The 27,864-nt window shown below is 37.7% G+C and overlaps 1 protein-coding gene across 3 annotated transcripts in view; it reads right to left on the reverse strand.

The window, feature by feature from the left end:
- Positions 1–27,864, reverse strand: part of LOC5577221 (neuroligin-4, X-linked) — a 101,635-nt gene that overhangs the window by 26,018 nt on the left and 47,753 nt on the right. For all 3 annotated transcript variants that reach the window (XM_021849357.1, XM_021849356.1, XM_001656274.2), the window contains exons 2-3: positions 20,269–20,541; positions 12,342–13,222 (exon numbers count right to left, since the gene is read on the reverse strand). In XM_021849357.1, coding sequence (XP_021705049.1) covers positions 12,342–13,002 — 661 coding nt within the window. In that variant the 5' untranslated portion in view covers positions 13,003–13,222; positions 20,269–20,541. The remainder of the gene's footprint in view (positions 1–12,341; positions 13,223–20,268; positions 20,542–27,864) is intronic.

Consider the following 27,864-nt stretch of genomic DNA (forward strand, 5'->3'; position numbering starts at 1 on the left):
TCAGAGACAGCAGCTTCATGTGGGCTAGGAATGTTTAGCCCTAGATTGTGTGAGCTGACGAAATGCCGACCTATATCAGCAGCCTTCTCCGCAGGCGGTCCTTAGAGTCGGTGTTGTCTAGTGGGATCAACTGTTATGCACAGAGCACAGCACAGAGCGAAGAAGCAGCAAATTGTCTGCTTTTATAGTGCGAAGCAGAACGCAAAAGAAGCTTTAACGTGAGTAGTTGCGAATGAATGGGGTCGACATTTTTCCAATTTTCAATAGTTTATTTTCGATAATCGATAGTTTCTCTTTTCGAGTAAAATGTTGTATACATTTTCGATCGATTGGTGGGAAGATATTGAAAATCTATCGATAAATGGTTGAGTAATTAGCGTTCAAAACCTAACATAAATTCGTAACGGTCGCAAAATTTTAGATTTTCAATAAACACCCAGCATATTGCCTTGCCGTGTGGTGGTAGGTCATTTGGCATAAAGTCGGTTGGCATGATGCGTCTAAAGTCAAGAATTTCTTAAAATGACATTCGTTTTTACGTTTCTATTGAATCTTTCTGATGATATTAGACCTGTTTTGGAATCAATTGATACAAAATTACATTTTATACTACAATCATATGCTCTTGAATAAACTAAAGCATAATAGGAAAGTTATTTTCAATAGTATTTTATTATTTTTGCAGAAATTACCCTTCTTTCAAATATTCATTCTTCTCTTGAATTTCGCTATTGGAATGAATTTCATTGAACATTTTGATATATTTAGCACAAATTTACCATTATTTAAAACATGTTGGAGATGTAGGGTCGTGAAGGAGAATATGGGGTCGTAACGGACTTTGATTTAAGGTTGGCCGATTGCGTTGTTGGTTAACGTGCCCATTCTAGTGTATTGGGAGTCGTGGGGTCGAAGCCCACCAGAACGATTTCATTATTTTTCACAATTTTAAATCTCAATTTGTCCGAATTTACTTTTGTGTCTACGAACTTCCAAGAGATGCGTTGGAACCATAGAATAGCTTTTGAGCAACATTTCGGAAAGTTTTGTAATGAATGGTACCGTAAAACGGGGTATCTTTGATAATGCGGGTAACTTTGATAGTGCGTAACCAACCACATACTAATCGAAATATCATAATTTCTGTTAATCAGTTAAGCAAAACGAATGCAAAACTAAAGAATATTAGTATGACACTTCATGTAAGAGTGGTTTTCATTTGATTCAAGAACTTTTGAGGCTTTTTATACGAATATTAAAAATTGACATAATTTTAGCATTTTCGAAACGCATACAAACAATCTGTTAGGGGCCTTGATAGCCGTAGCGGTAAACGCGCAGCTATTCAGCAAGACCAAGCTGAGGGTCGTGGATTCGAATCCCACCGGTCGAGGATCTTTTCGGGTTGGAAATTTTCTCGACTTCCCAGGGCATCAAGTATCTTCGTACCTGCCACACGATATACGCATGCAAAAATGGCCATTGGCATAGTAAGCTCTCAGTAATAAATGTGGAAGTGCTCATTAGAACACTAAGCTGAGAAGCAGGCTCTGTCCCAGTGGGGACGTAACGCCAGAAAGAAGAAGACAAACAATCTGTTCTACAATCACTATTTGATGTGGTTTTGAATAGTTGGCCACTTATCTTTGACAGCCTAGTTATCATAGCACTCGAATACGGTCTCAAATCTCTTAGCGAAAAGCATTTTCACAAACTGGGACCATTTTTGTAATCTAAGTCAGACATTTCCATCTAACGTTAAACGCCTAGAGGTATGCAATGCCCTACAAATGTTCGTTATTCATTCAATTTTGTTCGATTCATACTTCATTATCAAAGTTACTCCAAAACAGAAAACCGACTTCCGATTATATGAAAAATTATAAATCCATTCAAAATAAATCTTTTGGCAATCTATCGACTGCAATCAATAGCTAGGATGCCAGTACTTGTTTTAAATATATAAATTATAATAATTTGAAACAGCATGCATAAATATTGAAGTTTTCATCGAAAAAACTATCAAAGTTACCCCGTTTTACGGTAGTTTAAATTGTGGTGATAAAATAGTTATGGATAAGTTACGCTATATTGTGGATAACAATCTCTGTATATTCTTAATATTATTAAAATAACCAACCGAAAAATAAACTTTCGGTTTTTCCAAAATACTGGCAGCTGGTTTAAGCCGTAATAGACATAACAATCCTAGTTGTGAAGAATTCGTTTTTTTATATGATGTAACCATTATTATAGGTATGTATAAAACCTGTTGATTTTAAATTTAAATTTAATTGATCCAGCCACTGAAGACTATTCTGAATGCAATTTTTGATGTCTTTTCGTTTTATTATTCCGCAATAATTTTTGGCGTCCAATCTTCTATTGGTTTAATCATAAATTTTTACTTCTTTTAAAAATAGGCTGTTCTTTATATGTATACTATTTTAAATTTTATTATTTGGTAAATCTAAATGCTAACCATTTTTATGTTATGTTTTATTGTTTTATCAATTCTTGCAAGATGTGCTGTTAGAATGATTATTACTTTAGAACCTGCCAATATTTATTTATTTATTTGTTTATATATTTCGTCAATCAATTGTAGAAGACATGTTTGCTTAAGGTGAAACAGTTTGGAATCATCTTTTAAGAATGCACTGAAACTTCTAAGGCACAAATCTCACGAAAAACGCATCCAACAACAGTTAACTTTTTATTTTGGCTTTTTGCACTAGCAGAAAGCTTAAAATAAGAAGATCAGAAACGTTTGCCATCTATTTCTTCAGTTTAGTGCATTTGAAAACGTGAGTAGGGCCACAAGTCGGTCATTGTGACGGCCATCTTTGGATTCTGAGATGTTTCACCTTAATACAACGTTGTATTCAACATAGCTTTTTTTGAAAACACATGATCTCCTTTCGAGATATGCTGGAAAAATATATTCCAATCACAAATTTTACCTTCTTTCGATAAAAGACGGTGTTTTTAATGTGCACCTCCAAAATTAAAATTTATATTGGTTTGTTCAAAAGTTTTGCCACACATTTGTTTTCTTTTAAAAATATGTTGGTCATTTGAGTTATGCTGTGGGAAGATTTTTTGCGTTAGAGCCTTTAACATTTTAAACGAAAAATAATCTGCTCTCGTATAAAGGCTATTTTTGCAATATGCTGCAATATAAGATCTTTGGATTAGATCTTTTAATATATTACAAATAAATCTTTCCTCCTTTTATCAAGTAATTTTCATCAAATGTTACGTTCAAAATTGGACAGAGCTTGATCCACAGCAACATATTCTATGAGCGTTCCCTTTATTAATAACTGCGAATTTTCCTTGACAATTGAATATGGTCGTGGTGTTGATCTCGGCAAAAGTTTCAAAAATGCCGATATTCATTATAAGTCAATTATTATGCCAAACGACCATTATGCCAAACGACTTCATGCCAAACGGGGTACAATCGTGCCGTTTATAAGTAGGGAAAGTGTACCAGTTATGGACATAGTTGTTCCCTATTTGGCCATAAGCGAAATTCGGATAGATTTAACATTTTTAATCTTTTTGAATGTTTTAACATCAAGATACATCCTATATCTTACTGCTTAAACACAAAACAACTTTTCAAAATGTTGAGACATTCAAATTATCACGTATGGCGAGATAGGGAACCATAACCATGGCCATAACTGGTACACCTACCCTAGTTAACGTCAAGAACGCTTCTGTAACAAATTTTCAATGCTATCATTCAGCTAAGATAAATTCGACAAATCTCGCATATTCATTGACGATTCGCTTTTCTCTTCGGATTCTTGGACAAATTCAAGCTCTGTACACGAGCTAAAATTTCAATCAATTTTCTTTGAATTACTGATAACGATTCAACTGATGAACATGGAGAAATCTGATCCTGATTTCTATAACCTACTACGGAAATACTTTACAACATGCCATTTGTGTTCAAAACTGGCTCACGAGCTGCACTAAACCGTCCTAAGTGTTGAATGTGGCCACTGTTGTTAGGTCTAGTCATCAACGAGTATCTCTGTGACCTTTTGAGAGAGTATGACATGGCCCAAGAACCTCTTTCAAAGAACGTATTTCCTTGTTTGACATACCTACCACCAGTGTTGATAGACTCACACTCAAAATATCAATCAATACGCTCTCCCGTGAGAGCAAACTCATTAGAGATCTGCTTCGCAAATCTCACGCTTGAGATTTTGATGCAAAATCAACTCAATCAACTCAAACCGTAAAAAATGACTCAGTCGCAAAACCCGTCAAAAACTCGTGAAACCCGAATGTTGTTGTTCACGTTAGAAAGGATTAACATAATTTTACCAGACTAACAAGAAATTATTGCCGTGTGTGAGTAAACTGTGGAAATACGAGACAATGAGTTAAAAAGGTGAGCCAACTCATCCATGATTTTTTGACTGCTGAGTTGCATGATTGACAACTCACGCATGAAAAATCTCAAGCGTGAGTTGTGAGAAATTGAGTTTTTCACAACACTGCCTACCACTACATGTAAAACTCCGTCAACATTACCCAATTATAACATTTCTAATTATTGTAACTTTTTTCCGTTCGAATTGTTTTTCTCGATGCAGTGCTTCGATGATTGCAATCTTTCGAAAATCTTTTGAAGTAGGTCAGTCGCATGAAAAATAGTACAACCCATTCGAATGCAATAAAATCTACTTTTGCTTGCACAGTTCATCGTTGGGGAGGGGAGGGGGATCGTTTGCAATGAGAGCACTTCTATTACTAGTGGATACTCCCTTATTCCGTGATCAGGTGAAGCGAGCCAGCAAAATAGAAAATTAATTACACTCGAGTGCTATTGGAATAATATGAACATAAATTCCAATTTCAAAATAAGAACCGAAGCGCCAACCGACGTCGTCAAGTGATGCGAGGCGAAATTTACTTCCACTAGGAGAGCCGGTCATCGAGTTTTGCTTTGTGCGTTCGAGCTAGATCGGCGGGTACCCGACCAGCGAATTGCAACAGTTTTGTAACAGAATTTGTTTTTAAGTCAGTACATTTTGTTTTTTAACAACAACTAAACTATAACTTATGCTGATTAATAGCAAAAATGATAATAAAATTATAATAATTCAAACCAAGTTATAATTCATAATGTTTTATGAAAAAGTGTGATGTAGTAATAATTTAGGACAGGTTCTGTTATTTTTCTTCATTGAATTATAACAAACATTATTATACATATTGTTAAATTTGACAATTTTTAAACGTAATGCATGCGTTTTGTCTGTCGAACTGTACCATTGAATGTTTATTGATTTATCTGAACTAATTTTGTAACAATTGTGTTTTAAATAAAACAAATTTGAAACAAACTATAACAATTTTTGTTCCAATTCAGTTATAACTTCCTCATCCAATTCAAAGTTTTTGTGACTAAAACGAATCGAACAAGCGTTGTTACAATTGAGTTACAGTTTTATTGTAATCCTCTGGTCGGGTAGGATGGGCGGCAAAAATAATTCCCTCCCCAGCTGATGGCTGCAGCATGGAAGGGTAACGGAGAGGAACGGTATAAGCGCGCCAAAAAATTCTCCGCTGGCGTCGCATGTAGGTGCTTCAATAATATTTTCAACGTCCGTCGATCGGTTGTAAGCAAACTGACGACAGTTAAATCAATTATAATGGCGAGCAGCTTGCGTTTGAAAATTGCGCCGAATGGAACAAAAATAAATGCGGCTCTTTTTCTCCTTCGCCAAAAAGTTAGGAGAACCCTAGTAAAATTAGTTTGTTTTCAAAATTGTACATAGGAAGACGTTCTATTTGGTTACCCTAATTCGCTCTCCGCTTCATTGTTCTGCCTTTTCAAACACCATTAACACTTCAATTTATTTTCCAGATGACCACCAAGGAACATATCGAAACAGGATCTTGTTGAAGTCTAATGTTGAAGATCCTGAAAAGATTCCACTAATCAATTAAGCCATAAACTCGTCAGAAACTGTTACAATTCTTTTTGGATCAGCCCGGATTTTTTAAACAGCAAAACTATCTTAGCAATATTTCGAAGACATTGAAACAAATCTACCAGGAGCAAATCTAAAAGCCAAAATCAATTGCAAGCGGTTTTGTAAATGCATAAAAATGTATGACCATAACCGTACATTTCGTAGTTCCTACTCCGTGATTGACCTGAGCATTTTAAATTGCAGAGCTTGGGATTAGATAACCTTGCCGATCACATCTTTGCATCAATCGGCAGATGAAGAGAAAGAAGTGGCCAAGGTTTGCAAACGAAGACCTGAAGTCCCAAAATCATTTACATCGAATAAAGTACCAGGACCCGATGGTATCCCGAATTTTAAGCAACGCGGATCCAAACATGTTCCGAACCGCGATGCAGGGCTGCGTACACACCAAATTTTTATTGCTGGAAGCCAGCAAAATTTTGCTGATTTTTTTGTGCTGTAAATCCAGCAATTCATCCAGCAATGTATTTTGACAGTTCGATTGCTGGCTTTCAGCAATTTCTTCATCACGCGGATCATGGCTATTGCTGATCAATCAGTAAATGTATAAACTTGGTTTTTCTACTCCATTTGGACTATTTTTCGAAAGAAAATTTAAAATAAAAGCACATTTGACCTTTTTACACCTCATACGAGACATTATATGCACTTTATTCTCAAAATTGATTATTTGATCGCTTATAAAACGTTTGCCATTGATTGTCAACAGAGCCGCAGGAGTTCCACTGAATATTTCACCGGATTCATCTGAAAGCAATGACTCCACAATTATGTCGTAGTTTTCAACAAAATGTATTGTGATGCTTACCTGACGCTAAGAACTTCCGAATTAATGATTATTTTTAATATTTCATGGGGAAAACACAGCATAATGAGTACGCATTGATTGCGAATACTGCTTGAGAAATTTATCGAGAAAAAATGTAAGTGTTTGACACATGCTTTGCTGATTGTTTCAGTAATTTTATCATTTGCTGGACTATTCAGCAAACACTATCGATATTACTGATTATACAGTAAAATGTTGTTTGCTGAAGCCGTATCAGCAATTCATTTTGCTGGAAAATGAAATGAAAATTTGGTGTGATAGATCAAGGAATCATCCCGGATGTATATTCAGAGCGCATCGTACCTTCGTGCTGTGCGTACACGAATTCTCTCTGCTCTTGGAAGTATTTTTTTAAACTACCTTAAGCAATAAAACAGTACTTTTCAAGGCTACAAAAACAGTACTTTTCAGTGCTAAAATAAAAAACGGTACTTTTCAGTGCTACTAAAACAGTATTTTTCAGTACTAATTTTCTGTACTATTGATCCCTTTACGATCCTTGTTTGGACCTCTGCCTTCGATTTCTTGTTGGACCCGTTGGCAAAAGCTAGCGGTGATAATCCTTCTTGGGAAAAAACCTCTTAGGAGGTCTCGTCTTCATTCGTTTATTCACTAAACAAGGTTGCAACTACAAACATATGGACGGGTGAATCTCTGAATTCACAACTTCCTTCCAAAAAAGTGGGATTTGAAACTGACACTAAACGTGGCAAGAATGGAAGAAAGGACGTTTCTCCGGAATGCGAACTTTCTTCCAAGGGTGAAATGAATAATGCTGATAATTGCATCGAAATGAGCAATCAGTTCCAAATTGGTTCAAGTGAGGAAGCAAAGAGTGCCACTTATCATGGTCAGTTGTTCCGAATTTGGGGGATTTGGGCAGGAGATCTTGAACTCCATTAGGGGATAACGCAAAGAAAAGAGACTGTTGCGTTTTGCCGGAAACTCTTAAAGATCGCGATCTTCTTCTCAAACATCTTGAAGAGAAGAGGCACAATTTTTTTACTTATGACGACAAAACTGAACGTTTGTTCAAAGTCGACTTGAAAGGAAAAATGGAATAAATGATTTACTTGGAGTTTACCCAGTCCAAGTAATCATTATGAAAAAGAGAACCTAATCTAGCATTGTTCGGAAAGGGCTTTCTCAAGAATATTGTTTTGTTTGCTTTAACATAAAAGATCTAAACCATATTAAAGCTTTAGAAAAAGCTAGACTAATGTTCGATGTCCATGTGACATGGGAACATTTCTAGAAACCTGGAGGAAATTACGTGTTTCAGTTTGCTTTCTTCAATCAGTAAACCTTTTGAAAAGGTTATTTTGAACAGAATGATGGTCCACATCAACGAAAATTCAATTTTTGCCAATGAACAGTTCGGATTCTGCCATTGACATTCGACCACTCATCAACTTTTACGTGTAACAAATTTGATCCGTTCCAACAAATCTGAAGGCTATTCTACCGGTCTTGCTCTTCTAGACATCGAAAAAGCATTCGACAGTGTTTGGCATGAAGGCTTAATTGTGAAATCAATAAAAAAAACTTAAATTTTCCAACATTAATTGTTAGAATAATTTAACATTATAAAAAGACTAAACTAAACTTGCAATGGGATTGTTTCAAAAAATCCTGTCCATGAAAATTCTCGATCTAATAGAAAATCTAGCTCAATCTATAACCTCGTTAATTAAGGTAAAGTATGGTGTACAAAATCATTATAACAGCCTTTTTTATTCTGGGGATTCACTGGAATATTTCTCATTAATGTGCTACTAAATTATCCGGTGAAACTGCTTTTTGAATCAGAACATCAAATGTCAGGACAAAAATCGCGTTGCCTGTTGCTAAGTTGATAAATTTTCAAATATTTTAATTTAACATAAAAAAGTGAGGATGCAATTAAGCACGGTTTTTTAAACGATATACCAATGAAGTATTTTCACCATGCGGGGTGACTTTGGGCCTAGGAGGTGATTTTGACCGCCCTTTCCGGTGCATCTCATGGCTAGCATGAACGTTAAATAGAATCTATGGCTAACTAGTTGCTATTTAGAGTGATGTGCTAGTATCAATCGTATTAAGCTTCGATGAGTGAGAACCTGCAATTTTTCCAGTATTGCAGTGAATGATGCTGATACAAACCGATGCCAAACAATTCTTTTCCAAAACGGCTTTCGCATTGTATGATAAGATTTTGATAAATCTTGATCGTCTTTTTGGAAATAATGCAAAGAAAATGCATCTTGTCGTATTCGCAATTCATCGTATTGTTTTCATTTCTGTCGCAATCAGTTTTCAGATTCGTCTCACAACTTACGGCTCACTGTTATATAGTGAGTGGTCAACATATTAACGCTGTTATAAAATGTTTTACTAGAATATCTAGATCTACGGGCATCTCCCACCATGCCTTCAGCATGATGAAATATATTTATTTCCTTTAAAATTAATTGTTCACCATCAAAATTCAGCTCAAATATTCAAGCATATTTCCTTTTGACCGAACAATTATGACATTTGCTCACAGTGCAGCGAAAGTTACACAATCTACACTCAGAAACGCGGGAAGTCACAAAATGACTAAATTTTAGTAATTTATGACTATTTTCTATCTGCCTCTCTTTTACCCTGCAGGAAATTTTATTCACCCTGGTTGAAGCATCGCTAAGCTTGAACCCAGTCGAAATGACAGTTAGTGTGAAAATTCACAGCAGAATGAAAGAGAGGCAGATAGAAAATAGTCATTAATGCATAAACTTTAGTAATTTTGTGACTATTTTGATTTCTCTGTGTATGGAACCGTTTGGTTTTTACGTTGAACATCGCGCACACATTGATGTGCACAAATTTTTTCCCTCAGTACGACGGATTGAACTTTGTTTACATTCTTAATTTTACGCGGTCGTTGAGGGAATTTCATAAAATTTCGTGAATTATAGAGCTTTCACGCGTGTGGTTCAAATGAAATCCTTCAGTGAAGAAGTACGAAGGTTATCCATAAGTGCCCGACGAAGTAAGTAACACAGGGTGGCGGGAAGAAATTTGTATCATAAAGTGGTGTGACTGGTGTCGATCGCTAAACAATTCTCTCAAATCGTGTTCGTCCATGCGATTTCGGTGAAAAAGTGCAAAATGGATAATTTAACTGGAGTTATTTATCAAAATACACTATTTTTATTGCATTTTTGGTGCAAAAGTGTACGAACCATAACCGATTTCACAAAATAACACGTGGAAAATGAATCAATGTTGCAGATAAGTTGGAATATCCGCCGTAGTGGAACGTATTAGGTTTGATATGACGAATTATAGCGCTTACGACGAAGTAGAACGAAACCCTACCAAGCGTTCTTGAAACTTGCCACATAATTTCTATGATTCTGATGAGGGATTGAATCCTGAGAAAATTGAGAGAATCTCTCGCGTATCGTTCCTTGTAGCTATCAGAATACAGTCGACTCTCCACATCTCGATGTTCTACATCTCGATATCTCTCTTTATGTCGATGATTTCATAATTACCTCCAGTCTGCATACATTTTCACTCTCCATATCTCGATATCCTCCTTATCTCGATATTTCCATATCTCGATGTGTTTCTGTTGATTTTTCGTTTTCAATTTTCACTCCGTATGTCGATATGACCAATATCGAAGGTTACTAGACCAAAGCTTTGGGATTCAAAACAAATTAGGAGCGCAAAACGACGTCTGTTTGTGTATTACTTTCTTGGCAACGGAGTGTTTTTCAATCTAGTATTCATCAAAAATTTGTTCTTTGTCTCGATCTCTTCCTATCTCGATGGTCCCTTCGATATCGAGATGCGGAGAGGCGACTGTAGGCGAAGTAGGCCGTCATTGAAATTTGTACGCGTCGGTGATGATTGTTGCTAATTCATCTCACGATTTCGAATCATATAAAATCAGTTGGTTTTGCACTGACACGCCTGAAAAAATATCAGCATACTTTATGCATGTTAGCGCATACAGTGATACTTTTTCAAGTCAATATAAACTATCAAGGCTGAGTATTATCACTTTGAAATGCAAGCTGAAAAGTCATCATTGTTGCCAAAACGAATGACGGGCTACTTAGCCTTAAGCAAATTACAGTCGCCTCTCCACATCTCGATATCGAAGGGACCATCGAGATAGGGAGAGATCGAGACATAGAACAAATTTTTAACGAATACTAGATTGAAAATCACCCCGTTGCCAGGAAAATCAAAAACAAACAGATGTCATTTCATCTTCGCAAATTGTTTTGAATCTCTAAAATCTAGTCTAGTAACCTTTGATAATGGGCATATCGACATACGGAGAGAAAATTGGGAACGAAAATCATATCGAGATATGGAGATATCGAGATATGGAGAGTGAAAATGTATGCAGAGTGAAGGGACCGAAAAAAATCATCGACATAGGGAGAGATGTCGAGATTTAGAACATCGAGATGTGGAGAGTCGACTGTATTTTGAAAATAAGATAATGGTTTATACCTAATGGAAAAGACGTTCAAAAGGAACATCACTCCAAGAAGCTTTTCCCTGACCAAATAAAACACTTATAACAATAAAAGCATGTTCTAACTTCAAGTTGGTAGCACAAATAATGAATAGGCGAGTCTTCAAACGCTTCGCAAGCCACACACAATGATGCGGGCCGTTTGTTGGGCAGCCCTGCCTTAAGAGGAGATTCACCAGTATAGAACGCAATGTTTGTGACGCGTGGAATAGTTTATTTCTGAAATATGCATGTGTTATTTCTGTGGGCAGTTTTCTACGAAACAATCGGTAAACTGAAACAAATGAAAACATACAGCTAGTTCATTTCGCAAATAAAACATCAGTGTGGTTTTACTTTTTTAATTTGTTGGTCATTTTGGAAAAACAGCTTTTTCATGTTTGAAATCTGCTCCAATTTTACTTGGGCCTCGCTGCCTAAAAATTATGGTGTAAGCTGGCCCGCCGTTTTCTATAATACTACCGCAATACTGATTGCGATTGGCGTTGGGTGATTTCGATGCTCTCAAAATAATCGATTTCCTTCATTCAATGTTTCTATTCGATTTATTATGATGGATTTGATAAGGATATTTCAATGGTCTGATAACAAGTAAACCCAATTTCGAACCAAAAAATAAAAGATTCTTATTCTCGATACATATTTTGGTAAGATTTGCTGGATCCCAATTTCATTAAAATTAGTTCAAACTTTTGCAGCAAACCATATCCCATTTTCAAATGATTTAATTTTTAGTGCAATATTGATGGGCAAACACCAGATAGGTAACAAGCTCACGTAATGTAACAAGCAGCATCTTCTTTCGCAATAACATTGTTTCGTTACTGAATAGCCAGCTTCTTTGAAGAAAGACTGCCTCCACTTCGGAAAGATGACATCGATAAGTATACGGGTTCAACTAAACATACAGCACGGTTTCCCAATGAATTAGCTCGACATCAACGACACTTTTACTTACCATAGCTAGGCACGTACAAATTTAAATATAAACAGTCTTCGCTCTCAACTTTTAGATATGGAAGCAGTCTTTTCAGCTGATCGTATCTGCCCTTCGAGTAGTTGTTATTTACATTGTTTAAGGTGGGCAGATTCTGTGGACAAACGGGCGACATCTTGATAGCCATCTTGAGTGCCGTCCACGGAATGGGAGCACTTGGTGGCATAAAGCGTCTTGATCCCACAGGGGCTTCTGCATACGGAATGCCCAGATACTGGTCGACACTTTTGAGTCCGGACTGAGGATGCATCACTCGAACGATGCCCTTGATCCGGCCCTGCTTTACTGCTACCTCCCTCGTGTACGGTGTGCCATCGTGCGGATCGAAACTCGGACTCTGTGAACGTTGAGCATGTTGTTTGCGGTAAGCACTGCTCCCGTACTGTTGATGGCTTTGAATGCGATAGTCTCCAAATGGACCATCGTTCGACATTGGGGGGAAAATTTCACTGCCATCATGTGCCAGCAAAGCTGCGATGGACTTTTTTGGATTCTCACTTCTGTCACTCACTAAATCTTCATAGACATCGAAGGCTTCGTCACTATCCGTCCTGGTTTCCACCTGCTGATAAGCCAAACTGAAGCACAAAACCAGGTTAATTAACACGACAAATAATTTCATTTTGGTTCACTGTTGGATGCAACCGTAAAATTCCGAAGCGGCATTGCTATCGTGGGCAATCATTCCGACGTAATAAATAATTTATTATTTCCCCGAAACACTTCTCGTCGGCACTAGAATGCATTTCGTACTGGTCTTCGGACAGTAAATTTCCTCTGTCTTCACTGTCACTGTCGGCTTGCACTGATTTTCTCGCATTCCGGGTCGCACTCGTTTGGCACTGAAACAGAGAAAAATTAAAAGCATCTATATTATTCTGGTTCACTTTGGAGCTGTCGTCGCTTTGGGACTCGTCTCATGCATTTTCTTCGAATACTGCGTCATTGTTGTGCGGAGGATAATTAAAATGCATATGCAGCTAGGGGAATGGATATCTTTTTAATCAGCATGACACATGTCAAGTTCACTGTTTAAACTCTCGGGAATTGCGTTAGGATGTTGGGATCGTTCAGTGATGTGAAGCATAAATTAATACAACGGAAAACCGCTTCCGACATTGAAGGAAAAAGTTCCTACACAGTAAAACATAATTTGTAATATCACGTTGGTTTTTGATGCACATCTCTCATCCAAACTTTACTCATAACATATATAAAATAAAACAATTGTTTGATTTATGTCAATTCATTCATATCATTACATTTATTTCAATATAGCTCTGCGTAAGGGATGGTACACAAAATTTCAACTTTTTCGACTATCTCCTCTCTCCATGTTACACTTTTTGTATAAATCTTCTGAATATTTTGTGAAGCTTGTCACTCTTGGCTCGACCCCTTCCCTTCTTCCCTTGGAGCGTGACATAATTTTTGCATGAATCCCAGAGTTTGTTCCAATGAGGGCGTAATGCCAAGAAGAAGAAAATGATGGACAGTGAAAACGACGTGCTATTAATCTTTTGATGTGTAAAACGAGAAAGAAATACGATCCAAGCGAAATTGAAGCCACAACTCCGGGAACCCACTGAGATTTTATTTATTTATTTATTTTTTAAATTGTTTAATTAGTATCATTCCAAAAATTATATTCATTTCTTATATCTAGGTGTTCTGTGTTATAAGACAACACTATCATCCTAATTTGGTAAACCAAATTTAAGATTTTATTAACATTTGTCTGTTTTGGTAGCAAAGCTCAAAGCTTTGAGCCAACCCTTTTCCAGTAGAGAAGCTAGGTAAAATACAGGACGCTTCGATGCTTACTGACTTTAAAATGGCTTGCTCAACATTCACCACCTAATTAAATTTCAATCTTGTCGCTCCCTTGCGACGCCTATCCACCTATTCATTTCCATCATTTGCTTCTATTGACTCCCTTTAGCTTTGAGTCACATGACCGCTAAAGCCATAAAACAATTAAAATAAAAACAATCACGGTCAATACCTTCTCCTATGTATTAACATTTAGTTAACAACATATTACATTTCATTAGCCGTAGCAGTTAAGATTTTTTTCAGGTGAGTTGAATTCTCCTGCATGTTAGCGAAAAAAAAACAGGTTTTCAATTAACTTAACCTAACTTAACCTAAATATATAACGCATCAATCGTGGCAATAGAAAATTGTAACGATTTTTGTTTGAAATTATTAATTATTTTATTTGATATTTGTTCCAATGTTTCAACAACTCATTGGTGCTATGCCAGGGAGGAAGCTTCAGAATCATTTTCAAAATTTTATTTTGAATTCTCTGCAGAGCTTTCTTCCTGGTATTACAACAGCTAGTCCATATTGGTACAGCATACAACATGGCCGGCCTGAAAAATTATTTGAATATCAAAAGCTTCTTCTAAAGACAAAGTTTTGATTTTCTATTAGCTTGAATGCCCCAATGTGACTTTTGAAAGTTAAATTCTTATCTAGTGCGAGCCCTAGATACTTAACTTCATCTGACCAAATTATTGGAACCCCTCTCACCGTGTCTACTTGAAGGTTTCAAATAAAGAGCTTTTGATTTATGTGGGTATATTATTAGATGAGTTTTGGAAGTATTAAGAGAAATCTTCCATTTTTGCAAGTGTGAAGAAAAAATATCCAAACTTTTTTGCAATCGACTACAAATGACCCGATGCGGAGTTCCAATTAGGGGCCCTCAAAATTAAGGTGAACGTCGTATAAATGAAAGGCTCCAATGTGAAATCGATTGTTGAGATAAACGATGACCAAATTGCTTTCATAGAATTATGACTAAAGTAATGAAACTTATGTTGACATGTTGTTATAGTCGTTAAATGGCAAACATGTCAATTAATGAGCCTACAATCCTTGTTTTCTGAATTCTTGTTCGGAAATACATTAGTTTACTGAATATTATCGCGAAGACATCCAGTGAATTGCCATTGAAGTGGAAAGCAATTAATCTGCTATCTGCTTTCAGCTCCAACTGAGTATTCCAGGTATATTTGAACATTTTCCAAAGTTTGTGTTTTGAGATTCTTGATGATGCCTCAAAAATCAATAAATTTTCCCAAAGTTTGCTTCAAATAAATTACAAAATGAACTCCAAAGATTTCGTCTGTAGTTAATTTTGACATGTTCGAGATAGCATTTCAAATACGTCAAAAAATTCAGCGTAAAATTTTTCTATGGATAATCATAGAAGTTACCTCAGAGATTCCAGCATTAATTCCTTCAAAGATGCTCTCAAAATTTTTTCAAGGAAATCATAAGAAATTCAGGAATGTATCCAATGATTTTCTCAAAAATCCATCGTTTTAAAATTGTATTAGTATTTTCTCAAACACGTTTCTAGATTTTCCTTAAAAATTATCGTTCAGATTTCAACACGAGAATTCATTTAGGAATTACTCCAGGAATTATTCTAGAAGTTCTTAGAGAAATTTCTCAAAGATGACTTCAAAGAATTTCCCCAGTTATTTTCCAGACATATCTCCAAAAAAGGATTTTTTTAAAAGAAATTATTGGTGAAGTTTTTGAAAAAGATATTTCAGAAGGAAATGGAAATATCTGATGAAACTTGATTAGGTTTGAAAGTAACCCACAATGAACTCCCACAAAGTTCTCTGAAAGAAGCCCAGAAGCTCTTGAGGAAGTTTTGCAAAATTTCGAAGATAAATTGCTTTGATGATTTGAATAACTAGAATATTTACAATACTACACACAGCTGGTGTGGAACTTCAGATGAACTTTTAAAGAGGCCATTAAGGTTTTACTTCAAATATATACGAGAAGGTGTTTGGAAGAACTACACGAGTAATTTTGCATGAAATGTTGGAGAAATCTTTGGAGACATCTTTGAAGAAGCATCATGAGGAATCCCAGGTCAAATTTTAAGGGATATTCCTGGAAGAATATAAAAAATATTTCCTCGGATAATTCCTGGAGACATTTTCGGAGTAACTCCGAGGATAAATGTGGATGAATCCTTAGAGAATACTTATAAAAACTCCTGAAAGGTAAACTGGAGAAACTGGCGTAGGAATTCTCGTAGATCGTCGTGAATTTTTTTTTATTAAAAGAACTCCTGCAGGAAACTCTGGAATATAATTTCAACTGGGGAAATCTAAGTAGTTAAGAGAAGCGTTGTAGTGGTATGAATTTTCTGGGGCAAATTACGAAGAAATTCCTCTAACCATCCCTTGAAACACCGCTGAAAGATTCGGGGACTTGGTGCTGGAATCGTGAAAATTCTGAAGGAGATCCCAGAAGAATATCTGAAGAGATCTTTGAAGAAATCAAAAATCACGTAATCGTCTCTGACGGTTTCTCTGGAATCTATTAGAGCAGGATTTTTTTGCAAGCAGAAAAAAGAAATAAATTTAATTTAGAGACCATTTTGCTTAAAATAGAGACTTGGATTAAAATAGAGACTAAGCCTCTTGAACAGATCTGCTATCAGCCCCACAACCATGTCTGCTACAAACCATGTCCCGAAGATGGTAATTACTTAACTGATTAACTGACTTTTTTTTTAATCATAACTGAAATTAAAATCGACTTGTTTAAGAACATGTTCTGTGACATACCTCCAAATCAATTCCACATACGAATATGGGCCCGCACTTTTAGGTAGATCCGTCTGAATTACACAATTAAAACGAGTTCTTCTTCTTTATGGCGTTACGACAGACACCATTTCTTGGATTACTATTGTTATGGACACTTCCACAGTTATTAAGTAAGAGTTTTCTTAGCCAATTGACTATTTTGGCATGTGTATATTGTGTTACAGGTACGAAGATACTATAGTCGACTCTCCACATCTCGAAGTTCTACATCTCGATATCTCTCCCTATGTCGATGATTTGTTCGGTCCCTTCATTCTGCATATATTTTCACTCTCAATATCCTCCTTATTTAGATATTTCCCTACCTCGATGTGATTTTCGTTCCCAATTTTCTCTCCATATGTTGATATGCGCATTATCAAAGGTTACTAGACTAGATTTAAGAGATTCAAAACAATTAGCGAAGACGAAATTACAACTGTTTGTTTTTAATTTTCCTGTTAACGGAGTGATTTTCAATCTAGAATTCGTTTCAAATTTGTTCTATGTCTCGATCTCTCCCTATCTCGATGATCCCTTCGATATGGAGATGTGGAGAGGCGACTGTATGTGTCCTGGGGTCGAGAGAATTTCTTTTACGAAAAGATTCTTGACTGGTGGGATTCAAACCCACGACCCTTAGCTTCGTTTGCTGAATAGCTGTGCGTTTACCGTTACGGATATTTGGGCCCCGATTTATCTAGAATTAATTTTGAATAGGTATTTATTGTACTCTAATCGCTAATACCATTAATCATGGGCCCCTACACATTGCCGATCAAGGTCATCTTCAAACTGATTTGTTTATTTATGAGTTAGTTTTTTAGAAACCAAGTTTGAAACTTACCACAATTTGGGGGTCCCTATGAACATGGAGCCTGGTGCGGACCACACCCACCGCATCCCCCTTGCTACACTACTGACATGCAGGCTTCGTCCTTTGGCGGAGAGGCCTGTGTCATCCGCAAACAAGGATTTTCGACATCCCTGAGGTAACTCAGGTAAGTCAGATGTGAAAATATTGTATAATATGAGTCCTAAAATGCTGCCTTGAGGAACACCTGCTCTTACTGGATGTCTTTCAGACTTGGAGTTCGAATAATTAACCTGAAGTGTATGATTTGACAGATAACTTTGAATTATTCTAACAATGTATGTCAGAAAAACACATGATCTTCACCCTCGGACAACTGGCAACTTCCAGAATTAGCTATATGGGTCTTCCCCAAGGTCCATGTCTAAGTCCCTTGCTTTATCATTGTTATGTTTAAGATATTCACAACTGTTTGGAAGAACCATGCACGCTTAGACAACTTGCAGATAATACTGTGGTCTCTTTGAAAGGCCCATGAGCGAAAATCTCGCAAAGATTATTGCAAAATTTCCTTGATAATCTATCCACTTGGGCTAGACATTTAGGGATGGAGTTTGCGCCGCAAAAACTCATGTATTTTCAAGGGAGCGAAATAGAGCCCAACTAAAGCTTAAGCTTTTGCGAACAGACATCGACCAGTCTTTGATTTCAAAATACTAATATATCTTATCTCGATATCGAGTTCGAGAACCACAATAAAATTTGTTTTTCATTTCTATTTAGATAGTCCCTTGGATTGCATTTGTACTGGTTTTGTGTTCTATAACAATATCGAGTTATGGAGAATTGACTGTAAAAATATAATTTTGGAGTCCTAGCAGGCGTAGAGAAAAAGGCTCATTTGACAATGTGCCAATGCACGAGTTTACTAATTTGACGTTTGAGTGGATAGGAACTTTAGAGACTCCATGCTTTAAAAACGAGATTAAAAAGAAACAAAACAAAAACCACAAAAACGGATATCTCCTTGATATAATTTGATTATTTTTTCAGCAAAGCCTCCACTGATTTTAAGGATTTTGTTTTCAAAATAAACTCCATTCAGGAATACTTTACTGTCCAAGATTCTTTTAGGAATTTCAGAAATTTTTCCAAGGAAGTCCTCAAATGAATTTATACAGGCTTTTTTTCAGGGATGTCTCCAAGAAATTGTCAAGAATATTTTTCTTAAATTATTTCAGCAATGTTCTTCGAAAAAGTGATGCAGCTTCTGTAGAAATTCCTTGAAGGAGTGATCTATAGAGGGACTTTTGGACTCTAGAAGACATCTTGGATAATTTGAGTCTTGGAGTATTTAATAAATAAAATGGTAAAACATTGATTGAAAAATATTTAAAAAAAATCCCTGGATAATATTCTGCTGGATTTCCTGAAGGTATAACTGTACAACATTGGACAAAATCTAAAAAAATATGTGTAGAATTAATCGGAAGAAGTACTGGATCTTTGATGAGGTTTTGAAGATTAATGATTATGTAAGTCGAGAAAAGTTTTGGAGAACTGGAAGGAATTACAAGATTAAATGCTGGAGAAATATGTGGAGGAACGTCATGAGGATTTCCAATTTGAGTTTATTGGGAATTTCCAGGAAGAGTTGCTTTTATATTTCCGGAAATAATCCCTAGAGAAATTTTTGGGGCAATTTCTGGGAAAAACCTTTGATGTATTATAGGGAAATTTTAAATGAAAACTGTTGATAGATTACCTGGAAAAATCGGTACAGAAATTCATGGAGGAATTTTTGTCAGGTATCCTGGAGAAATCTTCAACCAAATTTCTTCAACAACTGTGAAATAAGCCATTTCTGATTTTATTGTTACAACTCTTGTAGGAATTTTTGATAGATCTATAATGGATGAATTAGTGGGCAAACATCTGGGGGAACAACTGAAACAGTATATGGAGAAAATTTTCAGAGTAATCCCTGTTGAAATTACAGGAGGTAGTAGTGTATGAACGGTTTTGATTCGTGACCGTTCTTACCCTCAAGTGAGTGATGTGCAGTTTAAACGACGTGTTATTACAATTTATTTTTCGCTGTGTAAAACGAGAACGAAATATGATCCAAGCGAAATTGTAGCCAGTACTCCGGAAACACACTGAATTTGATTTATTTGCATGAGAGTTAAAACAGCGGCCGTGATTCCCGAAAAGTTTTTTTTTTGTGATGTTTCAGGTATAAGCAGGTGAAATCAACTCAACTGTAAAAATTCTGAACTGCTCTGCCAAATGAAATAGAATATGTTGTTAACACCCAGATATAAGAAATGAATGCAATGTTTAAAATGATATTAATATAGGAATAAAAAATATAGAAAAATCTTGTGGCGAAGAACGTCCCAAAGCACCTGTCTCATATATCAATAACTTAAGCCTGTTACCTTACCTCCTTTTTGTTTTCTTGTCACATTTATGTTTTCTTGTCACATTTATGTTCACTATGCTGAGCAGGTACTAACGCTTTACTTCTTAACTGTTGTTTCACCACAAGTTTTCTTATTTGGCACCTTTTGTGGGAAACACTCACACACGCTCACCCAACACACTATTTTTTCAGTATTCAGTTTCTCACTCAAGCCTAGTTAACGGTTGGTTCACGAAAGTTTTCGGCTTCTGTTACCCATCACAACAAACTCCTATCCACAATCGCACCACCGATCTGTAACGAAAGATAAAAAGTGGAACAAAAATCAGCGAACGAAAATAAAACTCATTTGAAAACAACAACACATCAACGGGTAAGAGCAACATGAGGAGAATAAGTAAAGAAGCATACTTGAGTAAAGCTAATCAGATGTTTACGTTTTTTGTAGCATTAGCGGCTCAAAGGAGCAGAAAAAATATTTCTAATCTATTTTTAACGCCCCTTCTTTGCGCTAGCGGACCCCGGTTTGTGTGGCATTTTCCGCGCCCTCCATTCGCGTGCTCGCGTTTCTCATTTTCCTGTCGTCCCGAGTTTCATTTCAGTAATGCGGTGTGAGGTGAGCTTATATGTATATATTTAGGGTAATTTGCCCATTATTGCGGTATTCCCTATTATTGCGGTATAAGAATTAAACCCTCATTATTAATCAAAAACTCTATTTTCTATGGATATTATTATTGATGATGAAAGCTTATAGTATTCCCAAGCTGTACCAGATAAATACTTTGAAAGTTAAAAGATTTTTATCGTTGGAAGAACAGTTTTAAATGATGCATCAAGAAAAGCCTATATTTTTAACCAGTCCCTCTATCTACGGACGGGTTTTCATAAGCGTGAATTTTTATGTTTAGAACCAAAACAATTATATGTAGCGGGTATATCAGTTCAGTATGGATGTAGTTACATGATAGATATTGAATTTTGAATAAAAGTTCTATATATTTGAAAAAAAAGCATATACCGCAATAATAGGACAATGAAAATAGCTTTTTGCCTATTATTGCGGTATCTGTAAATCCCATTCGAAAATTCGATATTTCAATAGTCATTTTGGATGTAATTGCTGGAAACATCAATTATATTATTAGGATACAATTTTGTCACATAATTATGTCTCATTCATACATTTATTTAGTCAAACGAAAGATTTATCTTTATGTTTACCCTGTAGTTGCTCTTATTCACAAATATATTGCAAATAAACACAATGTTTTATCAGAAAATCACGTAAACTTATTGGAAATCGGAACACATGTCAGAATGCGATAAAAAACTAAGATACAAGATGATCGCAAGGAAGCAATCTTCTAAAATTGCATTGGATTGGTGAAAACTAGTGAAAAATATTTTAAAAAGCTCCAACATTGTAGTTATACTTAAGTCAAAAAAATAATATCTTATATAGCGGCTAGTGGTCTCAGATGGAAGAAGCTTGTCTATTTACATTAACATTGTCCAGCTACGACGGAAGAGGAGAAAAACCGGCAGAAAATCATTCGATTCTGGTGATTTGTTTTCGAATCGTGACATAAAGTAATGAATTAGATATGTCCAAAGTCACACAAACTGACAGTACCGTGCAATGTCATTAACATGGATTTAATTATAATTACGCTGATATAATTTCAATGCTAGAATATACTGAATTTAATAAAATCTATGATTTTTGCTATACCGCAATAATAGGACGGCACTACCGCAATAATAGGACGAAATACCGCAATAATAGGACATAGGAAGCACTCCAGATTTATGTTAAAAAAATATACGTTTGATTCCAAAATTTACTTTTTTATTTCACTATACTCCAGATAAAGGATAGTTTTTACACTTCACATTGCAAAATACTGTAATATTTAGGTTTTGGACACTGAAATACGAATTCAATTTCAACACCGTGCTTAACTCCTCCATAATAGGACGGATACCCTATGCAGCGTTTTATTTATTTTGCTTGGCGCGTTCGGATGTGGGAAGCTGTAGGCATGACGTACTCTTGGTCGTTGTGTCACAAAGCCGAAGGAATCCCACCACCGCCCGTTCAAACGCCGACATGGCTGAAGACTGAAGGAGAACCGTTGATGACGATTTTTGTCACTGGCATTTATCTTATTCTAAGTTTATGCTCAGAGATTCAGTAAAACATGTTTTGATTCGGAACAGTGATATTTTTCAAATGCTTTGATTCTTGAAAAGTTTTTAGTTTGAATTGTTTTGATGTTCTTCTATATATGATATGTTAAAATAATTCTGTTTATTTATGTAATGTTCGATAATAAATTATACTTGATTCTGAGACAATTCAATCCATTAATCAAGAGCCACAATGCTTAAAAATTTTGGAAAATTGTTATTTTCCAGTGCTATGAAAGTTTTGAGAGCATGCAGTGATAGTTTTTCTTTTTAATTTGGCACATATGCTTTCCTTATTCATGATTTTGTCATCCTAAATACCATATCCATTCAAAAACGATCACATCATAGGTAATGGATGATATTAGGGTCGCTAGCTACACTTAATTGGGTTCAGGATATTGCCGCCTTTTATTGTTCTTTAAACAAAATTCACAATAATCCATTGCCGCGGTTCCTCAATACACCTCATCAAGGAACAGGAAAACATGTAATAATAGATGTCTCAAAAAGATGAAAGCCGCTGGCGATTATGGAATTTTCTACATCCTCATCAAAAAACTTCCTGATAGTAGCTTGTCATTCTTGATTGATATATTTAACAAATGTTTGCAATTGGAATATTTTCCTGACAAATGGAAAAATGCCAAGGTTGTACCAATTTTAAGACCAAACAAAAATCCTGCATAAGCTTCCAGCTATCGTCCAATCAGCTTGCTATCCTCCATCAGTAAACTTTTTGAAAAGACCATTTTGAACCATCATTCTGGTTCAATGGAATGAATGCAATTGCTGATGAACAGTTCGAATTCCGACATGGCCATTTGACCACTCATCAAAATTACTTGCAGCAAATTTGAGTCGTACTAACAAATCAGAAGGCTATGGCCCAATGCACGAGTTCACTATTTGACGTTTGAGCGGTGTCGTGTTATTTATGTGGCCATGGTCCCACAGAGGCCAACGAGTGAATTCGGCACCGCTCAAACGTCAAATAAGTGAACTCGTGCATCGGTCCATTCTACTGGTCTGCTAGATATGGAAAAAGCATTCAACAGTGTTTGGCATGAAGGCTGAGCTGTCTCCATGGTTTCCACAACATTTTGAATGACGCCCGTAGTAGACCTTCCTTTTCGGAAGCCGAACTGCATATTCGACAGTCCGTTCTCGCTCTCTGCATGTTTCGTATGCCTGTTGAGGATAATTCTCTCGTGCAGTTTGCTGGACGTATCCAGCAAACATTTCGGCCTATACGCTGAAGATTTCCCCGGCTTTGCAACCAACAGCAGTACCAACTTTTGTCGCTTCCAGGAGTCTGCCGTCGTCAATGCAGTTCTGCAGTGGGGTCCTGCACATATCGGGGTTCTCGAGGATCACTGTTTTCTGTGCCAGATTTGGTATTCCGTCTGATCCAGGGGTCTTCTTTGTTTCCAAGGCTTTCGCCACGCCGATCATTTGTTATTCGTGATTCATCGTAGGTGCCATCCTGCACTCCGTAAGAAAAGGACGACCATGTTGAAGCTTCGTGCTACGAATTCGCCATGACGCCATGACTACGCGTCGCCCCACGAATTCGCGTTTGCTTTGGCGTAAAGTTTATAGAGATAAGCTTTTTCCTAAGCCTTACTTCGCTTTCAAGTGTGGATCTTGTCGCCTGTAGACGAGTCTACGTTTCTCTCTTTCAGCATTGTTGCAAGCCTGCTATATCCTCCTTCTGTCTCGGAGGCAGCTTTCACGTAGATTGGCATTTGTCAAGTTCCAACTCTCGGCATGGTTGCATCACACGCACGGGTTAGTGCTGCCGTTAACTCGTCTGCTCTGAGATTCAAAGTGATGTGCTCAAATCTAAGTGCATCGACGAACACGTCCTTCTTGAAGTTCGCCTTTTTCCACCATCGTACGTCTGTTTGTCTTTCGCAATATACTGGCTGGAACCTGCCCCCAATGCGGTACATTGTAATTTGATGATCGCTGCCGATATATTCTTCGCACACTGCTGCAGAAAACTGAGGTCGATGATGGACTCTCTGTCTTCCCGACGATATGTGCTGATGGTACCTTCGTTGGCTAGATGAACATCTAGCTTTGCTGATGCTTCTAACAGACTGCATCCTCTTGCGCTAGTGAAGCGGCTTCCCCACTCGATCGCCTAAGCATTGAAGTCTCAAGCTATGATGAATGGTCTACGATCGATGAGCTCTTTCGTTAATCTGTCTAGCATACGGTTGAATTCTTCTAACGGCCATCGTGGAGGTGCGTAGCTGCTACAGATGTACCCACCATTAACTTTGGCGATTACGAAGCCTTTTTCTGCGCACTTTCTGAAAGAGATATCTTCTCACCATCCAAATTGCCGCTGGTTTACTTGTATCTGATATCCAAATCCCATCTCTAGGTGGAGGGATTCGTATGGCTCAGAGTTGATACCTACGTCACACTTCATTTCCCTACGGACTGCCACAGCGAATGGAGAGTGCAACCTGGAGAGTTGAGCCAACTGATGACGATGGTTGAGTCCACCCAGAAGTAGGTACCCCGAAAGAAGAGCTCCACAGAGCTCGAGACGTGGAATGCTTTGGTGTTGTTTTAGAGGAGCGACCCTGAACCTGGCAGTCAGTAGCGCAATTTTGATGTCACTGGTGAAGTTAGTAGAACGGAAGTGCAGTTGGATGGATGTGGAATTGGCTCAACGAGTAACTCATTGAGAAGAGATAATTTTGAAGTATATTCGTGCCAGCGTTGCATGTATTCTGACGGAAGCTCTCGGTCCCAGCCCCAAATTTGTCCGTCCTCGGTCTTTAGTTCCCATAGTTCCTGCATAAAGAGTTTTACCGTTGTGATGACGGGTCCCACCAGGCCAAAAGGCTCGAACAGGCGAGCTGTTTGAGACAGAGCGATACGTTTCGTAAGTGGGGTGTCGTCGTTCTTCGGTAGGTCAATCTTGTAACGTAGATGGTCGGTTGCGAGTTCCCAGTGGAGCCCTAGACGTTTGATGCACTGGTCACGGTCTAGGTCGTCGTCGGCAAGCTCGCCAGCGAAGTACTCGGGTGACCAAAAAGGGTTCACACGCAGTGCCGTAAGTCACGGTCCATGGTTCATGGTACGTATTCATGGGTGCGTAAAGCGAAGATCGCTCAACGATTCGCTTTACGTGAATTTGACGTAACATTTGTTTAATGTCGGCGATTAACATAACATAACATTCCTTAGCCGAGCCTGTGGAAGACGAACTTTGTAGCGGCCGTCGCTCGAACAAGAAACGGTGCGGCGGAAATGTGCCTCGCAGGCAGCTTTTTCTACGGAGTAGTTGATGGAGTCGTGACTGGCAGAGATCTGTGACCGTGGCGATGTTCGTTACGACGGAAGCTGATTGGCAGTTGGTTATCCCTCCAGATACGACCCAACCTACAACGAAGTTGACGAGGTTTGGCAGGGACTCACCAAGTTGAATCCGATCGGGTACTTTGAAAAGGTCCATCAAGATTTTTTTTCCCAGTACGAGCTGTACAGGATTAGTGTTGTAAAAAGACGTGTTTGGAAGCTGGATTTCAGTTGGAATTTCCCAGGTTGAGACGTCCACAGATGTTGATGGTAGGTTGACGGTGACCTTTAAAAAGGCCAAGTGTTCGACCGCACTGGAAAAACTCACTGACATGGGAACTTACAGTGGATTGGAGTTTGTAACGAGCGTGTGTCGAGGATTGCCCGATGCCAGATATCAGAACGTGGATTTTGGTGTGTTTGGCCTTAATCTGTGGAGCGAGTGAATTGATCATGAAGTAACACTCGCTTCCGGAGTCGTGAAGTGCTCTAGCGATATGTTCAGTTCCATTGTCGTCGACTAGAATGACCACCGCGGTAGCCAGCAGGACGCTCTTTCGCTTCAGGCCAGTAGTGGTGCAGCTAACTGGTTCAGAGATGGCAGAAGCGGCGTTTCTTGGTTGTTCTTTGGTGAAATGACCAGGTGTGGATTTCAGTGATATAGATTCTGGAGTCTAGGAGTTCGACGAGATTGAAGGAGCTTCACCGGGACAGAGTTGCTTATGATGGCGTCTTCTATACTTGCGACAGGTGCTAGACGAGGGGCATTCACGAGCTTGGTGGTCTTTTCGAAGATAATTACAGCAGTTGGTGGCATCGGACCTCATTACGACCTCATTGTGATTGATCGGCGATTCCGTTAGTGGTTCGGACGGTGCTACGCCACCCGAACGTTATTTTTAGACAGTGGTGTTGTGCAGTATGCAATTTTTGAACGGCGTTTATGTTTCCACATGCCATACTTTTCCAGGAGCTTGCAGGTGCATTTGGTGTGTTTGTTCTTTTATATAAAAATAGAAGTGTTTTTCATTTTTATTATTGTACGTTTCCGGATCACGAAATGTTTTTTTTTCGGTTTTATCGGATTTTGTATATGATTGAATCACCGTCGGTAGTTATGAAGCGGATTTTACGTTGCAATTCGACAACCTTTTTTTCTCGTTTGTTCGTAGTACGGTGTATTTCTTCGATTTACGCGTTTTTGCCTGCCGGATGTCGTGGAATCTGGGGGCCCAGATAGCCGTAACGGTAAACACGCAGCTATTCAGCATGACCATGCTGAGGGTCGTGGGTTCGAATCCCGCTGGTCGAGGATCTTTTCGTAAAGGAAATTTTCTCGATTCCCAGGGCATATCATATCAGTATCTTCGTACCTGCCACACGATATACACATGCAAAAATGGTCAATCGGCAAAGAAAGCTCTCAGTTAATAACTGTGGAAGTGCTCATAAGAACACTAATCTGAGAAGCAGGCGTTGTCCCAGTTGGGACGTTAAGCCAGAAAGAAGAAGAAGAATCTGAGGGTCGTGGGTTCGAATCCCACCGGTCGAGGATCTTTTCGGGTTGGAAATTTTCTCGACTTCCCAGGGCATAGAGTATCTTCGTACCTGCCACACGATATACGCATGCAAAAATGGTCATTGGCATAGTAAGCTCTCAGTTAATAACTGTGGAAGTGCTCATAAGGACAATAAGCTGAGAAGCAGGCTCTGTCCCAGTGGAGACGTAACGAAAGAAAGAAGAAGATGTCGTGGAATTGGTCGTACAATAGTGACTGCTCGGAGGTTTTGTTTTTTGGTTTTCGCTTTTTTGCGGGTCGATTGTTACACACCTGATAGTGTCTTGTTATCAATGTAGGAAACTTCACGTTCCTTTTTTTTCTTTCTATTCTGACTAATTCGATGACCCTGGAGAGATTGGTTCTGCTTGTTACTATTTTTTAAGCAGAAAATCATAACCGTCTTTGAAGTGTAATCAATTTAATTGTAAATAAAACATTTGTTTCCCTCTTCTAAATGTCGGCATTCGAATGTTAAATTATCAACACCTAACCACATATGCTCTGGGTCCACCTGACCCCCACCTCCGCAGCACTTATGGGG

Source organism: Aedes aegypti, chromosome 3, assembly GCF_002204515.2.
Source record: "Aedes aegypti strain LVP_AGWG chromosome 3, AaegL5.0 Primary Assembly, whole genome shotgun sequence".
Classification (NCBI taxonomy): domain Eukaryota; kingdom Metazoa; phylum Arthropoda; class Insecta; order Diptera; family Culicidae; genus Aedes; species Aedes aegypti.